The sequence below is a fragment of the Capra hircus genome, chromosome 11 (genome assembly GCF_001704415.2).
Source record: "Capra hircus breed San Clemente chromosome 11, ASM170441v1, whole genome shotgun sequence".
NCBI lineage: Eukaryota > Metazoa > Chordata > Mammalia > Artiodactyla > Bovidae > Capra > Capra hircus.
In genome coordinates, this window is record NC_030818.1 from 64,600,860 (window position 1) to 64,619,667 (window position 18,808).

Below are 18,808 nucleotides of genomic sequence, written 5' to 3' on the forward strand. Positions count from 1 at the left end.
GAGTTTTGCCTCTATGACATAAAGAACCCTCTGACTGACAACCCACTTTATTTCTGCCTGCTGGCCCACTGCCACGGGAAGTGCCCAGCCCTTGTGATGTAAATATCAGGTGCTTTGGGGTGTTTTGTTTTTGCCTCCCTCAGAATAGGTTTGGGGTGCTGGCAATCCTGGAGGTAGAGAGGGAGTTAGGAGAGGAAGAAAAATGGGAGTCGGGCTTTGACCTGCCAAGGAAAGAGCCCCCGCTGACACGGTCAGTCTGACCCATTGAATGGTCTGAATACGATAAATGCCGCTTTATCCTGCCTTGAAAGGCACGAGATAGCGCAGTCTAAATGCCTGGGCATGCTTAAATAGGCGACCAGGGATGTTTGAGTTGAGCGTGTTTGAAATCTGAGCTCTCTGACAGCCTGGGAGCTGTCACAGGTCACCTGCCTTGCTCCGCTGGGACGGGCCCAGGTCTCACAAGAAATTGTCCGTAGACGAATTGTAGTACAAATTCCTTTCTTTGTTGGTTGGCCTCTTTCACTAGACCATGGCCTATAAAATTTTGTAAAAACAATTCTTAAATATTATTTGAAAGGGCAAATGGCCCACGCTGAAAGGTTTGACAGTTTGACATATAGTGCATGGTTTTGAGAGCTCGCAACCTGAAAAGTGCGGCCAGGATTCCTCCCCAGCTTGTTAGAAGCCTGGTGTTTTTTAAGCAGTGTTTTGTGGCCGCCCAGAGTTCCTCTGCTCCCAGCCATCTGACAGGCCAGGAGTCTGCTTCAGTGATCTGAAATCCTTTTAGACTCATTTGTGAGCGAGCAGGAAAAGGAGCTGGCACCTTTGAATCCGGCGTCCGAAAAGCACAGGACCAGGTAGTGCCAATTAAGGAGCCATGCAGACGATCAGATCAAAGCGGATGGCGGTGGAGTCTTCTGATAGCGCCGGAGCCAGTGCCCAAAGAGAGAGGAGCCCAGAGTGGCACTTCAGTGAGGGGGCGAGGGGGGATTTGAGTGGCCCGGTCTCATCAGAGCCAGGGAAGTCGCCGGGAAGTGGCTTTCTGCATTAGAATGTGCGTGTGCGGCTCAGCGCCCACGGGCTGCCTCTGCATCGCCAAAGGCCATTTTCAGGAGCCTCTGGCCCCTCAGTCACTGGCCTGCTAGTTAATTGCCACACGGACTTCATGACACATGGGCAGATAATATGACATTTTCGGTTTCTGTCACTAGCAAACGCCACAACGTTGCTTGCACTAGTTGCTAAGAAGCTGTCAGAACCCATTAGCAATTGGCTAAAGTCGCCCTATGGCATTTCCTCATAGCATCAGCAAAACGAGCATAAATCACCCACTGGAGCCTACTGCTATCCTAATGAGGCTGTAAGCTTGTTTATGGACTAGCATCATTTTTATGATTATTTCCACCTTTTCAGTTTGCCTTCATTTGGCGGCAGGAGAAGTCAGCTCCGGGAATGAAGTCACTGCTGACATTTTACAAATGTGGTTCAGAGCCGCTGCCTGCTGCCGTGTGGTCGGCCGGCGGTCCTCCAAGTTTGTTTAGTGATCTTAAAAATAAAAAAAGGAAATAAATCCTCCAGAGACCGCAGAGGAGTGACTGTATCAAATTGCAGTGTGGATGGAAATGTGCAAGGTACAATTGACCATTGAGACTTTCCTCTGAGGTGGAGACGTCCGAGATCAATTTTCCAGTTTTAGAAAGTGGAAGAGGTTAAACAATTTATTAAGATCTATGAAAGCGTTTGCTTTGAGAATCGTCTGTTTCAGTATGCTCTCCTCCTTCCCCGTCCTCTCCATTTCCCTAACTTGTGTCAGGAAGGAGCGGGGTTTATTGTTTTAGGCTTTTCTGAACATGCACCAGTATTTACACTGGATTGAAAGCATTTGCTTCCAATGAAAATCTTGTCTTAGATTACAACCCAGCAGTGTAATTTCCCTCCCAGATGGGAGTAAAGTAGCTATATTTGCCTAAAAACAGTAGGAAGAACAAACTGAGCATTAAGCCAAGGCTGTTTTTGGCTTGAGCTAATGATGTAATAGAAACCTTTTATTCGAGAGAGGTCACTGCCAGGGACTGAAGGGGGTGATCTGGCTCTTGCTTGAAAGGTTTCTCCATTGTATCTACATAAGTCTTCACTTAAAAAATTCTGTTCCTAATGCTTCTGCTTTCATACAGCAGAAATAAACAGGAAAGGTTCTGGTGAGTGTTACCCATGGAATGCAGAAAGCCTTCCTCTCCTAATGGAGTATATAATTCAGGTGCCCTTAAGGCACGCTTTCAGGAATTCTTTTGCCTGAGGTAATGGGAAGCTAAGGCTGCTTTAAGGCCTTGATTATCTATTGATGCACAAAGCTGGAAAAAAGTCATCTCCTCTGGATTATAGTAGATATTTCCATAAATTATCAATGAATTCTCTTCGAGGCAGGCACTAGGCATTGCCTGTTAAATTAATCTGAAGGGGTTTTGAGATAGAGAGAAAGGCTATTTTTTTTTTTTTTAAGGTGGAAAACAGTCTTGGCGAGGTGATGAAAAACTGTGTCCTTAGGTTAGAAGCTTTTTAATCGATGATCTAGTAATATGTTTCTTTTCCTTGGTTACCTTTTGCATATTGAAAGTGGATTAGCCCATTGAAATTTTAAATGCTGTTGAGTTGTTTTCTTTTCTCATGTTTCTTTAATGAATTGTTATTTTATATGGTGAATTGCTTCTCTGAATAAAAAGCCTCTTTAAATATTGGACTTTCAAAGAATTTATTAGGCAAATCCAAGGGGACTCCTTATAAAACACTTGGTTATGCAAATAAATGACCCTGTGAGGTGGCAGGAGCCCTGTTTAGGGGTGTGGGTGCCTGGCCCTGCCTGGACCACCAGCCCATCCCCCTTGGGCGAGTCACCCAGAAGGTTCACGAGTACCTTCTTCATTTCTGCCATGAAGGCTTGGGCATCGTGGGTCTTTATGATCTTTTCCACTGAGGACACAGCTACAGTTCTGTGGACTTTTCACAGAATATATGATTTTTGTCAACAAAACTTTGAATAAAATTAAATTATGGATTTTAAATTGATAACATCAGTTAAAATGTTTGAACTTGGGGACACTTCTAAGATGATGAGGGACAGGGAGGCCTGGCATGCTGCAGTCCTTGGGGTCGCAGAGAGTCAGACACGACGGGGCGACTGAACAATAAATTGATAAAAACTTAACAGAAAAGTTTTGTGTTTGTGGCATATGCTGTGATCCTAGCAGAAATGTTGAAATCAGTCTGTTACTCACCCAACAAAGTTTTTAAACGTCAACTCAGTCAAGGTAGTTTGGGGGACAGTTTTCTTTTTTGGAGGGATGGGGAGAGTTTCCTGAGGGAGCTCTGTTAAGAGCAACGAATTAATGACAGGCTAACTACTTTAGATTCGTCTGAAATAGCTTAAATCAAAATAGGGAATTCTTTAATATCCTGTGATAAATGATATGGAAAAAAACACGAAAAATATATATGTGTGTAACTGAGTCACTTTGCTGTATAGCAGAAATTAAATGCAACATTGTAAATCAACTATCCTTCAGTAAAATTAAAAAAAAATGAGGAATTCTTTTTGTATGTAGATTTTAGATAAAAGAAGCTAAGAATACAGAAATTCATGAAGCAATATGAAGGAATCTGAGGCTAAATTCCCTGTATGGATTTGCCAGAGTTCTTTGGACCATGTGGATTGGTGAACACAGGGAGTGTGTTAGCTTGTTGCTAAGCCTTGTCTCTCTAGCTCTTCTCTCTGGGTTGAGATCAACCTGTCCCTCTCTAAAAGCCAGTAGCTTCCACCGAGAAAGCTGGGGTACTAGTCTGACAAAAGCTAAGCTACTGTTTTTTTTTAGGGTAGTAACTTCAGTCCACTGTTGTTTTCCTTTTTAACTTTTGTGCCTAAACTTCAAGTGTTTACTTTCCATTAGTACCTTTTGCCTTGTTTTTTAGACAGTGTTATTATATAGGCTGAAATTTCACCTTTTTCTTATTCACTATGCCATTTTAAAAGAAACACTACATTTTTGATTTTGTGTCACAGACCCCAAAAATTACCTAGAAGAAACAACTTAAATGTTGTGACAAAAATCAACGGAAAAATAGGATCCAGTGTGCAGGATTATGTAAGCAGGTGACTTTTCAGTGAGAAAAATTTAAATCTGGAAGAAATTTCAGAAACTGCCTGAATAATTAGAGGAATACAGTCCCAATGGACTGTTAATTTAACATCACTTAGTTGATTTCAATAGTCATTGTTTTCCAATAAAACGATTTCAAGAGTTTTTCCCTTACTATACTTGAGGCTCTCTTTCTATGACAAGAAAAATTATATTCTATTTGAAGCATTCCTATGTCAAACTGCTTATATGATGGATTACCTACATTTCCACGGCCTACTTTAGTCTTAAGATAGATCACTTGCGGAAATAGTTGATATCGTAAATGCATCTTCTCACAAGTTGACATCAATGACTTTATGTGGGATTTGAATACTCAGGCAGGGACAGCACCTCTACTCATGGCTTCCACTATATTTAACTCCCAGTAGAAGTTACACTTAACATGTCTCCACTATCTACATGTGAATAGTTATAGCAACAAAGCTACTAAGGAGATTGGGTATTCCCCTCCATTCCCTTTAACCTTTCCCACTGTTCCTTGGAAGAAGTTCCTTAGACCTGACTACTTTTGAGCCTAGGCCTTGTTCTTTCTGTCTTGATGAATAAAAAAAAAAAAAAGAAAACAGTACCAAATAAACTATGAATCACTGATATTGCTCTTTTGGTTTTGTTTATATCCAAAGGCATTCTATTTGAATAAAGCATGTCAAGGTAGCATCAGTCAAAATTTGATTCACTATGTTTGCAGGTGATGGCTTGGACAACAGTGTAGCTTCCCCCAGCACAGGTGACGATGATGATCCAGATAAGGACAAAAAGCGTCACAAAAAGCGTGGCATCTTTCCCAAAGTAGCCACAAATATCATGAGGGCGTGGCTGTTCCAGCATCTAACAGTAAGTGGATTCTAAATGACATATGTAAACTAAATATGGACAATGAACCAGTTTTGATAGAAAAAAAAATGGGGAAGAATGATCCCTCTGGACTTGGAATATTTCATAAATCACTGTGTGCCCACAGTTCTTACAAAAGTGTTAGCACTTGTTTCCTAGATCCATACCCCAAATGAGGAGTTTTATTTGAAGTTTGCTATTTCAGTTTTGCTCACTTTTGTAAGTTATAAGGTTTAGGAGATCAGGAGCACTTGTAATTTGAAGTATGTATGTTAATGATGTTGCTTTTCTCAGTGTGACTCTTAAATACCAGGTACCAGATCCCACTAAGAACAAAGTCAGACAAGCCCCAAAGAGAAGGGCTTAATTTCTTCCAATGCTTTACAGTGGACCTTTATGGTGACTGGTCTGCAGAAATTTAAATCTTGTTGCAATGGCAGGATGCTCACATAATTTGCTTTTAAGTGGTTTGAATGTACTGGCTGCCATTACAAAATGTTCATCCGAGTCAGAGCTGCACAGTGAAAGTTGTCCCTGTATTTAGAACTGTAAAGGAAAACAGCAATATAGAGTCAGCCCTTCCTGTGTAGTCCCTTGTGACTTTTCAAGCTGAGTTAACAGTTTATATTGTCTGTGTGAGTATTGCTGTTTTCACTGCAGGAATTCTCCTGGAGATGTGAGAAACTGGAGATTTGGGGCTTTATGCTACTGAGGGGTTTGTTTTGTTTGGTTATTGTTCTGAATGGATTTCATGTTGAAAACATAATCATAATATTTTGGTGGATATTTTTGGAAGTGCATACTTATTTAAGGACATCTAAGGAAGAAGAATGACATGAAAATTTATGGATAAAGTAATATATTGAAAATCAAAAAGTTGTTGACCTGGGGGATTTTCAACAGTACAGGCAAAGGGTGAATTTAGGCAAGTCAGTACAGACTAGCCTAAAATGAATGAATGTTAAAAATCTTTTTTTTTTTTTTTTTAATATTAGGAGCAGACCTTTTGTGACTATTTTTAGGTTAGTTTGCCTTTCTTAAAGTCATTTGTTTTTCTTCAGTATCAAAGTTAATTCTCCGTTGTCACTAATGTGTCCAGACCTGTTAACCCTCACATGCTTGCCCACTTTCAAGCCCATGTTCCTTAGTGACTTATACTGATATAGGGAGACAAACAGGGGATGTGGGAGGCCATGTTGGTTTGGCTCCTCTGGATAGAGAATATGCCTTCAATAACACTCGAGGGTATAAATTAATCCCAATTGTACAGTATGCCTAAATAAAATAAAAACTGAGAGCAGCAGGACTAACTAAAAAAAAGTTTCTTTCCCTTTCTTCTTCCCTGTATGATTCCAAACAGTAACTAGACTATGCTGACAGTTTTGGAATCAGCTTTGAGAATAATACCGATAGTGAGTTGAAGATGTAGATGGTTTAGCTGATTTTAACATCATATTAGGTTGACCTAAAACCTGATTTGGGTGCCATTACTTGCCTGACACTTGTTGCATTTATGTGGATGGTTTGAGATCTGCCTTTTGAAAGTTTGCTGTTGAGGATTATCGACCACCACCAAAGCGGGGAGGGAAAGACTAAGGTCTAGAGGGCACAGCATGAAAAATAGTCTGGCATCTAAAGTCAGCAGGAGATAAGAAGTGACAATTGGGCAAAAGTGCTGATGCAGCCATGTAGGTGTTTCAGCGCTAGAGCTAACCAACTAACCTCTGGATGAGTGGGGAGAGAGGACAAAATCAGGTTGATCCTGAAGTCACAGCCAAACTCTTTCTATTTCGTATACTAACAGAAAAAACAGTAGACTTCATCAGCTTCTATTTCAATCTGCAAAGGAGTTTTGGCTTCCCTTGAAGCTGAGGTGCCCCTGAATAAAATATAATCAAATATTGGTTCAGACAGAATCAGGAGAGAGAGAAGCAAGTTCTTTTATTCATTCACCAGATTTCCTGGTTTTCTAGGTCGTATCCTTGTGAAGAACCTTGCCAAGAGCTATGTTATTTAAAAAAAAAAAAAAAACCACACTTTTTAAATAGCCAGCATAACTTTATCTACATTGCAATGCTCTTTGTGGTCCATATATTATTGGGGCAGTTGCAATAGAAATTATTCATGAACTGTCTGATTTTGTGGAGGTCCAGCTAACTTCCTTCAGGCTGGGGGTCGGTGCTGGCCTGTACCACTACCCCGAAGAGGGAAACCCATTTGTTCTAGTCTCCCTGGCATTCTAGGAATGCGTATAGACATTGTCTCCTGGTTTTCATTGGACGTTTCCACCCTCCTTCCCTTCACCACTGCCATCTACTCATACAAAATATTGGTAATGATAGTGGTTTCTAAAAAGTGAAAAGTCTTGTAATATCATCTAAAAAAGAAAACTGAGAAGAAATGTTTACATTTTCTCCCTCTTTCCTTAGCCCAAAGAAAAAGATCCCCCTCCATTCCTCTTCTCCAATTGCTAAAGTAGTTAGATCTCCAGTTACAAGGATAGCCTTCTCCTTGTCTCCTTATACTTGAAGGAATGAACAAACTGTTTAGGTAACATTTATAGTCAAGAGCTGATTATAATAAGTGCTATGAAAAAACCTATACAAAAAGTTTTATTATTATTTGTCCAAATGTAAGTAACTACTGTTATCTTTAGTGTTAATTCTTTAGCAAATTTATCTCAGAGTCGGGAAGGCTTTTAGGGAGGCACGATTCAATTGAGAGACTATGTACAAATTTTAGAGGATCACATTCCTCTATATGATTAATGCAACTTAACCAGGAGATTCTTTCTGAAGTCTTGCTAAATATAAAAGAGCAATTGAAACTCTGGCTAACTAAAACAATAGCAATCGCAGTTTATTAGCAAATTGTAGAAACTAATCTTTTAAATACTAAAAAGCATATTATAAAACCTCACACTCCTTTTGGAAAGCAAATTAGTTTTTTTTTTTTTCTTTTTAAAATAAATGGGTCAATCTTTTCATTGAGGGTATTCAGTTTAAAAAAAATCTGCCTTTGAAAGTGCTTTCAGCATTTGTTTGTTAGGGGAGTAGAAAAGCCCTGAATTTGAAAAAAAAAAAAAAAAAACCTTTCTGGATTTGCACCCCAGCTGCATAAGAAAAATGTGCCTTTCTGTAGTTGGCTGCAGGTAGATTTAATCAGTAGCACATTTTACTACTCCAAGGAGAGAACTAAAGCTTCATTCTTGGACTCACAGTCTCTAGCAAGCTAAACTGGACATACTTGTGTATTATGAAGACAATAAAAGAAAAAGGAAGCAGGTTTTAAACTTTGGTGCTGATGGGGTAAAAGGAAATTTCAGTGATGTGAATTTCCAGTTAACCAGTTTTGATAACTAGAGGTCTCCTAAAAAAAACAGAAAAATATTGCCTGGAATTGAACAGAGTAACACTATTTAGATAATGAGAGAGAATTTGAAAGAAAATGAAAGTATGTATTATAGAAACGCTGGCATTTGCCTGAAGACAAATCACTGCAAACAATTAGAAAGTACTTAATATTTGGCTGTGAGTCACTATATAGTCACTATCAGTTCAGGGGCATATACCACATCAAGATATTTTTCCTTCCTTAAGGGTATTATTCCAACTGTAAATATAACCTACTATGTCATAATGTTTAAGCTGGATGTGTTTTGCATATTACTGGTTGTCTTGCTACATAGCATTACAAAGATACATGCCTAAGGGCTAGTAAAAATGAGGAGAAGGAATAAATACAATGTTTAAGGTAAAAAAAAAAAATCAAGGGTCTTTTGTCTGTTTTTCTACCCTAGCATGTTGCACACACACACACCTAAAATACTGCAATCTTAAATAAAATCTAAGTAGAAAAGCAGTTAATATGATTCTTTTATTTAAAATATGCAGTGACATATTTTCCCGTATGGAGCTATTGTGTGCCCCAGGAATCCTGAGAGTTAGGGAAAGTGGAAGTTGTCAAAATGCGTACCTGTGATAAATCAGACAGGGGGTGACATATCTGACTTTCATTCACATTCTCTTGGATTCCCCATCCTTTGACTGATCTTGAGGATTCCATTGGGTACTATAGAGACAAACTTCGTTTCTAAGTTATATACACATTTTGCTCTTTGAGTTTGTTTTCTTTCTTTCAACTTTTAGCCTGGAATTTTTTTTTTTTTTTTTTTTTTTCTGTAGCAAAATTTATGTCTCAGTTTCTGATTTATAAGACTTTCCTCTCAGTGTGGATAAAGCCAAAGTGAGGGGCTGTAGAATCTTCCAGGTTGAAAATTGCGTTGCCATAGAAACACTATTAGATGAAAAGTGCCCTGCGGGTCCGCCACTCTAAGGATGGAGTAAATGGAATTGAATTGGGAATTGAATGCTCTAGAAGAGACAGATGTTGTTTCATTGGTTTTGCTTTTGGTAACAAGATCTGGTGGAGCCATCTTAGTGTCATATCTCTGCTTGCAATTTTGGAAGAATTGCTCTATAAACATTATGAATTATTGTTACAATGAAAAAGTACTTCTCATTGGTATCCCATAATGCATTTTGTTGATCAAGGTGAGTGGAAGGTCAAAAGGCAGAGAGACGTGCCTACAAGGAGGTACATAGTTAGGCAGCAGATGGAATTTGCTCCTCTCCTCCCATTTCTATTTCTTTTCCTATCCCTCACCTCTACTCTTTGCCAGTCTTAACAGTGAATATTCTTATTGTGCCTTCCTAGTTAGCATCCTTCCACTACCATTAGCCCTAAGAAGGTAGTGAGGCAGGAAGACTATGTTCTTGAACTTTCGTCTGAAATGTTAATCAGGGTAGTGCAAAGTATTTGGGGAGGACTGTCCAAACTAAGTCCTCTGTGTTCCTGTGCCTGAGCTAAGGAGGGTGGCTTGTGAGACTGGCAGGTAAATTTTATCCTTTTTTTTTCATTATGTGGTATCTACAGATACCTTAGTAAATTAAGATGCTTGAAAACTAGTACTAAGATGTGAGATTTTTGTTCTCCTTTCAGGTGCCTGTGTCCCATATCAAAAATGAGCTTTCTGAAATTCATAAGAAGAATATCTTCACAGTTCTTACTTTTTTCTTTTAGGTGGTTACCATTCACCTTTCTAGGCTTTAGTCATGATGATGGTCAGAGCTTGGCTTTGCTGAAACTAACACAGGCTTGGATGACAAATCCATCTTCCATTTAGAAGATCTCTGCTACATTGGAGACTGTGTATTTCAATTTGGCTAGCTAGGATCCTAAATATCTTTTTCCCAGTTGGGAATCATTTGTCTCAGGAGGAAAATGGAGTATAGATTATTTAATTACTTGGAGGTAATGTTGGAATGTCCTCATTCTTCTGCAGTATGCATCATATAAGCTCTATTTTAATAATGAGATGAGTGGTTTCTAGATTCTGGGGCAACTGCTTTTTTCTTTTTCTTAGCTGGTTATTGAAATCCTAATGGGATGGGTGATGAATTTTCTTAGGTCAGGTAAACTGAAAAGGCTACAGCTGGAATTCTTCACCCAGAAGAATCGGAGTTAATACTAATGATCATTGTGAATTAGAAGATCAAAGGCGAAGCATCAGCCTGTTCTCCAAGTTGCTGCCCCAGAGGCCATTAGTGACCTGGCAGAGCTCCCTCCCAGCCTCTTGCACACCTCCTTGCCTCTGCCCCAGCCTTTTTTCCCCATCCTAGTTATGCACCTCTGACCTGAGGGAATTACAGTCCAGTCCGTTGATGAAGAGGGATGGGGAGAAACAATCAAAAGGGAAAACAAAAGTCCAACTTGAAAACTGCTCATTTATCCAGGTACATAGGACCCCTAAGCAGATGAACTCTGACTGGGACTCTGTGAATTTCATGGTGTGATTGAGATTTTTGTGCTCAAATGGTTTATTCATTTCACAGATGATTGGGGCCTTTATGTGGTACCTTATGTGAGGGACTTTTGTAGTATTTTGATGGCAGTTTGTCAGATTATTCTAAAATTTTTATTTGTTTCCAAGACTAAGTTAAAAATATGCTATAACTTGATTTTCTGATATACTCTTAATTGTGTTGATTAAATAAAGGATTAGTTTCAAAATGGAAGTGCTCATATAAGCGCAGTTTAACTTGACGGTTGCTGATGCATGTAACTGTTGGAACACTGGCTGGCCATTTACACTTCAACACATATATCAGTATCATGTCTTCCGATTCCTCCTGGTGATGATATATTTTTGAAGGAAAAATACCAAACTCAGTCACTGCTCCTCCTCAGTTTATCTTTCGAGTTAAAATTGGAGCGTTATATACATATGTGTGTGTATTCGCTAAACTAACTCAGTCTAGCCCTTAGGAATTTTATGTAATATAAACTTGGCTTTTAACTTTCTCAGTGTTTAAGATTCCTAGTGAAAGTACTTTGGTTTAAAGAATGGAGGTTTGATGGAGAGAAAATCCAGTGGTTTTGTTTTAGAAAGGATTCCAGTGTTTTAGTTTGGTCTGACTGGTTGGTTGTTTGCCAGTAGAAGTAAATCTCTATGTCATGGAATTTAGGAGATTTCACTTAACCTGAAGCATCCTCCGCACATCTCAGTCTTTCTTATTGAAGTGTGATTATGATTCTGTGTACATATGTGTCCCTATGTGCTTGGGCGTTTTTCTGTCAGACAAATCTCTCTGAAACCCTGCCATCCGTACCAGCACTAGTGGACAACTGATCCATTTTACTTGTTTTAATCCTCTAAATAGCTATGTTCAAGGCTCTCATTTTTCTGTTTCTGCCGATGGAAGCCAATGCCAGAGGGTAGGCAATGACTGGAGACCACATTTGCAATGGTCACAAAAGTCCCTGGGTTATGGGCCAAGCTTACCTGAGCTATAATTACTAAATGACATGAGACAGCAAAAATCATTTTATTTAAGTTCCAAAGTAGTAACAATAGTGATTGTGCAGAGTCACATTAACATGACGGCTATAGACAAGCGTACTCATGTTTCAGTACTGCTGGTCCTTCCATTTGCAAGTCCCCAGCCTGGTAAAGGTGGCTTTTCTCCATGGGTTGGATACTCGGCTCAGTGTGTAGGAGCAGGAGAAAACCCACAGACATTCAGATAAGGCATCCATTTCTTGGTGGGCCTATAGACAGCCTCCAAGAGCAAAGGAGCAGCTAAAAGCATTACGCCAGGAAATTGTCTAACATTTCAAAAACCTTTTAAGTTTTCGTGTTTTCTTGCTATTGCAAAATGCCTTCACTCAGCAACTGATAGCCCAGGAAGTGTGTCTCCCAATACAAGAAGTATTGTTCTATCTTCGGACACTCCAAAGAAAAGATAGGCCTCACATAACTTAATGTTATAAATGCAAACACCTTAAGTTGGTTCATACTCAAATGAGACATAAGTTACTTGGTTTTGTAATTGATTATTCAAAATATTGGGAATAGAGACCTTTGGTTTGATTTGAATAACTTGCTTGTATTTGAATGTCCTTCTTCCTGGTATTATCACTCCAGAGAAAAAATGAGGCAATATATATATGAACTTAACCTTTTAAGTAAATTTGCTTTTCAGTTCCTAATATTCTGCCATCAGTGTTTGTCTGTTTTCACATTAACTTTGTTGCTAGCAGCCCCGCAGAGCGCTCTCCCGTGACAGGAATGACCTCTGAGAATTCGGTGTCCTAGGAAGTTCTGGGGACATCCAGAGGCCACGAGATGTAGTCTGTTAATCGGAATGCTCATCCTAAGAAAGATCAATGAGTAGAGAAAATTTCTATTGCAGTTTATAGAAGTTTAAGAATAATTCCTATCTCTTATTTAAAGAAAAGTCAGTTTTCAAACTTCTTGGAGGAGGAACTCCACAAAAATGACTTGATGTCATTCTTGAAAAGAAATGAAATTATCTCCTGCCTGCATAATGTTACTTGTTTTTTACTTGTTACCGAATTTTTAAACAACGATCTATTGATTGCTTGGCTGTTTTGACACTGGATCATTCTGTCTTGTTAACAGCTAAAGGACTAAATTGATCAAAAGGTTAAATAAAATTATAATTTGTGTTTCTGTGGTGCTTTATGTTTTTTTAAAACTTATTAAATTAAAAATAGTTTTATTTATTTTGCTTTGGCTGTGCTGGGTCTCCGTTGCTGCGAGGGTTTTCGCCTAGTTGCAGTGAGCGGGGCTACTCTCTAGTTGTCCTGTTAAGGCTTCTCATTGCAGTGACTTCTCTTGCTGTGGCTCCCAGCGCAGGCTCAATAGTTGTGGTGCACGGGCTTAGTTGCTCCACAGCATGTGGGATCTTCCTGGATCAGGGATCAAACCCCATGTCTCCTGTATTAGCAGGCGGATTCTTTACAATTCAGCTACTGGGAACCTCCTATTATCTTTATTTAAAAAAAATTTTGCCCCCACTGTGGGCCTTGTGATATCCCAGTTCCCCAACCAGGGATGAAATGTGTGCCCCTTGCATTGGAAGCATGGAGTCTTAAGCACTGGACTGCAGGGAAGTCCCAGTGGTACTTTGTAATTTAATCTTTTCATATACACTGTACTCTCAATCCTATAAAGTAGGCAGGATGACAAAAATGAAGGTGAGAGAAGTTCATGAATTTTCTCAAGGTCAAAAGCTAGGAACTGGCAGAGCTGGGGATCTAGGATCTCCTATCTTGAATGTGCTTTTTTAAAAATCGTATTTCCTCCCTAACAGAGCAAATCAGATCACATCGTTGGGAGTTCATGGTTATAATAATAATAATCTCACTTCATGAGCTAGCTGATTAGTATTTGTTAAATAAAAATGTGAGCCAGAATGTTTGGCATAAAACTTCATAGTACATCCTGATGGTCATTGGTAATTGAGTGTCAAGGATGGTCCTCTCCTATCTGGATTCTTTTTTCCAGATATATCTGTACTTAAAAAAGGCATAGCTGCAGCTATTGATACTTTATGCAATTGTAATCATTTATACATTGTTAGAATTTTAGCCTTTATATAACTGTCCTTTCTTCCTTATGGAAGTAGGTAAATCTCTAGTCCTCTCTGTGACTAACAATGAGTGATAGTGATTTGGAATGAAAAATCTTTCTTCCTGCAAATCCTAGGTAAACCTTTGAACATAGAATTTAGCTCCTTGAAGATTTTTTTTTCCTTTTTTTTTGCCTGTCACATGTTCAGGACGCCAAAGAGCTATGTCTTTAATTTGCTTTATGGAGATAGAGGAAACTGCTTATGCAGCCCCGATTACTCCTGAAACTACAATCCAACTGTCGTTTCTCAGCAAAGAAGGCTGCTAAACCCTGGAGAATTAAGCCACCGCTCTGGGGTATGACACTGAGGTCTGATCATTTTAAAGCTAGTAATAACCAGAATCCTAAAATTCTTATGAATAAAATGTAATTTTAGTAATGTTTCCATAAACAGTGGTAATGGTGGCATTTTAGTAGGCAGTGACATTAGTCACATCCAAATTGCACCACATTGGCTTTTAAATTACTCCACCTGTCTGTATGAATAGAATTTTCAGTGTAAAAGCAGAGAGACAGCTGCTGCTAATGTCTCCTTCTCCCTGTGCAGATAATGCTGGCAAATCTACATGCATAAAGGACTGGTTTGTGATGTAAAATGGTACCTGACCCTGCTGGCTCCTGAGCTGCAGAGAAATACCTTTAATTACCAGTGGCTGTGTTTAGTTGTTGACATAAAAATGTCAGCTTCCAGGGGTGTAACCTCAGGTTCACTCCCTCTAGTCATGTCACCCACCGTACACACTTTTCCTTCCACCCACATCCGTCGTGAGATGGGTGAGTGTTTATCTTGATGTGTTTCAGAAACATGCAAGGCATTAATACTTAAAAGGAAAACATCTAATACTGTATGAACTTGATTGATGATCTTTCCATTGGAGAACTTTTTTAAAGATTAGTGGAATCGAGTTCTTCTTTCTAGCCAGAATGAAAATACGGGATACCGTTTATACCTTCAAAAGGCTTAACATCATTCATCTGATACAGATACACTTTCTTATGGGAGGATCATGGCCAGGCATTTCATAGAGTAGAGCAGGTGAAGAATAGAAGTTCTTGAGTCTATCACTTTTTTTTTTTTTTTGACCATATACCCAGGTTTCCTGTTGATACAGGATAAAGCTTTTTCTGGAGAAGCCTGTTTGCTCTTGACCTTTTGGTTCTGGTCTACTGTAACAACTAGATCGAAATAGGAGTGGGCCAGCCAAGAGGAGCCTCCTGTTTACAATGCCTGTTGCCAACGATGTATTTGGCAAAATGGTAAATAGAAGATATACTTGTCTGGCTCGTTTGCAGGCATTCTTTTTGACTTCTTTCACACAACTGGTGTTTTTGTGTTTAATTTAACAAGGAATGAGTAGTAAATGAAAGCTGCTGCCTGAAATCCCACTGTGAGCGTGTTTTGCACTTGGCTCCCCAGTGACAAGGCAATTTGTGAAATTATGTGATGGAGTAATTAGATGAAGCTAGGGCTCCTGATTGTTGCCATGCATATGTGGCGAGGGTTTGTTGCGAAGAGGGAGGGAGAGGGAAAAAAATAGATTATTACCCTGGCAGGTTGGCTCAAAGCTTCTTCATTTATTTGTAAACAGAATATTTAGTGACCGCATAGGAAGTAGCTGTAATCACCAGCTCATAAAGAAACCACAGCAGAGCTTTTGGATTTTTGCAGAGTGCTCATGTAAAATTTAAGCTGGGAGGCAGAATCCCTGTTAATGTAATTAGGATCTAATTTACCACCCTTTGCACACAGATGTAATAATGTCTAGATATTTATTCTATCTTTAAGCACGTTACGTATACCTCAGTGCAGCAGTTACTGAACAGAAACAGGTGTGAGCACTTCCCTAATTCGTTTTTACACTGTAAACACATAGCAATTTAAGGGAAATATTTACCAAAAACGAGGGGAAGGAATGTCTGCAAATGAGCCAGTAATGGACAGTTGCCCTTTATGTACTGATGGATTTCTCAATGGTTAAGTAAATTAAAGCAAATGCTAGAAAAATCAATAGGCCAGCATAGTCTTGGTTTTGCCTCATAGACTTCGGGACAGAATGACAGATGTGGTGTCTATGACCCATTTAAGTATTAATGCCTGAAAAACTGCTTCTGCATGCAAGGTTATATAGGCTTCGAAACATTCCGCTATATTACATTACAGACAATAATATTTTTAAGTATATATGGAATTTATACGTTTCAGTGAGGTTGTTCTTACGTGATACATTTATACTGGAAGATTAGTTGTTGCAATAGCACCATAAATCAGTTTTGAATGTTCCCACACGGAAACATCTTCATAAGGCTGTAGTTGAAAGGTAAAGATGATGTATATCAAGCTTCCATGTCTCGTGAAGTGAATATGCTCCATAACACTCTATGTGGAAACCAAATTAGATTTAATTAAGGGGTAGATGCTCAGAGCCTTTGGGAAAAAAAAAAAAAATCTGTAAGAAACCACGGAAATGTGGCATTAGAATTCAGTTAATCTCCAGGGCTCTAATGCTGTATTTTACATTTGTACCAACATGGATCACACGTCACATAGGTTGACTCTCACAGCATGTGGAATTTCAGGGCTGTCCTAATGTTCTTAGTGGTGGGTGTTGACCTCTGAGAATGAGAAGGTCAGCCTCTGGTAGCATCACAGAATGTGCATTCCCCCATCCATTGCTCCCATTACCAACGTCAAGAGAAATGGTGGAAAAACTCTCCCAGGGTTGGATTGTTGATTACTAGAGGCAGGAAGAAAAAATGTGCAAGAGTACTGGCTTTAGGAACCAAAGCTAATTTCCAAACCAAAATAAAATGGAGGGTCGAACTCATTATGCTGGTCATTCAAGGAGAAGGTGCCTTTTGTTGCAGAGAAAGAAAGTTGTGTTGGCTTGCAGTGTCCTGTTTACCTTCTTATGCTGAGTGAATTCAGACAATCATTCCTTCCTTCTCTGCCCTTGACAAAGCAGACCTGGGCCAGCCTGCATCTGGGTTTTGAAAATCGGTATTTAAAGGCGATATTGTGGGGTTTCCCTGGTGGTCCAATGGTTAAGACTTCACCTTCCAATTCAGAGGGTGTGGGTTTGATCCCTGGTTGGGGTGCTAAGATCCCACATGCCTTGTGACCAAAAAACCAAAACATAAAACAGAAGCAGTATGATAACAAATTCAATAAAAGACTTTAAAAATGGTCCACATGAAAAAAAAATCTTAAAAAACAGGCATTGCACTTTTTAAAGGTGATACTGTGATGAACCAAGTTCTTGGAAACATTGCTAGGTTGGAATGATGGAGAGAAGTAGCATAATCATTTAGGTTTCTAAATGGAAGATAGTTTCCTGATTTTTAATCTTCATACAATATAATATGTGTAACTATAACATTCCCTTGAATCTGGAAATTTAACAATGTTACACATATGGAGGTTAAACTGAGGTGTAAATAGTAACTTCACAGAAGTCTACCATCTAAAAAACTGGGAAATGGAAATTACTTCGGAATTGAAGATTCCTTTGCTTCTTCAAAGCAGTGCTTCTTAAACTTTCACGTGCATTCCAGTTATCTGGGAATCCTTTTTTTGCGTGGAGATTCTCAGAGGGATGGGGCCTGAGAATCTGCATTTTTAATAAGCTCCCTGCTGCTATTGGACTGCAGAACAGACTGTTCATAGCAAGGATCTAAGGAACATGAGCAAGATAACAGATTTTTAAATGGAAAGATGATTGTTTTTCCCCATCTTTGATTTTTTTTATACTTTGATTTTTCCCCCCTCTGATCTTGAAACAATGTATTATTTTTATCATGTCTATTGGACTAAAGTGTTTTCTTTTTCCTCTGCTAACTTTCAGTTCTTTCTCAATGTACAAGACCTTTCTTTTAATTATCAAAGAGTTTTTAAAAGATAGACTTTATGTTTTAGAACATTTTTGAGTTCATAACAAAATGGAGGGAAAATGACCTAGGTTTCCCATAGACTTCCCCACCACCACCACATATGGGCTTCTCCCATTAGCAGGGCCCCCAACCAGAGTGGTACATTTCTTACAGTTGATGAACCTACACTGACACATCAGTATCACCCAAAGTTCAAGGTTTCCATCAGGGTTCACTCTTGGTGTTGTACATTCTATGGGTTTGCACAAATGTGTGACATGTTATCCATCATTATAGTATCATATGGGGTAAATTCATGCCCTAAATGAGTATCACAGTGTTTTCATTGGCTGAAATCTCCTGATAGATCAAGGACTCTGCAGATAGACAGTATTTTTCTTTGGGGCTTGTTGACAGCACACTTGTGTGATAGGATGGGTGAAATGGTGGTTCTGAAAGTTGGATGTTACAGATTCTTACTCTTTGCCCACACTTGGCGTCAGTGCTCCGGTGACAGTATGCAGGGATGGGAGTTATCACAGGGAGAGGGCAGCATGTGCACTGCTGTGCTGGCTCTCAGATTCTTACTTTAGCACCCCAGATCTGGTACGGGCTTCCCAGGTGGCGCTTATGGTAAAGAGTCTGCCTCCCAGTGCAGGAGATGCAGGAGAAGCTGCTTCCATCCCTGGGTAGGGAAGATCCCCTAGAGAAGGAAATGGAAACCCACTCCAGTATTCTTGCCTGGAGGATCCCATGGACAGAGGACCCTGGCACGCTACACTCCATAGGGTTGCAGAGTCAGACATGACCGAAGCAACTTAGCACACACAGATCTGGTAGGCTTTGTCAGTGAGGAAGTAACAGAATCACCAACTGCAGAAACAATACGTTCATTTGAGGGAGAAATGCTTTT

At 39.4% G+C, this 18,808-nt stretch overlaps 1 protein-coding gene across 5 annotated transcripts in view; it reads left to right on the forward strand.

Moving 5' to 3' along the window:
- Nucleotides 1-18,808, forward strand: part of MEIS1 (Meis homeobox 1) — a 145,974-nt gene that overhangs the window by 77,014 nt on the left and 50,152 nt on the right. For all 5 annotated transcript variants that reach the window (XM_018055432.1, XM_018055434.1, XM_018055431.1 and 2 more), the window contains one exon: nucleotides 4,885-5,030. In XM_018055432.1, the coding sequence (XP_017910921.1) occupies nucleotides 4,885-5,030 (146 nt within the window). The remainder of the gene's footprint in view (nucleotides 1-4,884; nucleotides 5,031-18,808) is intronic.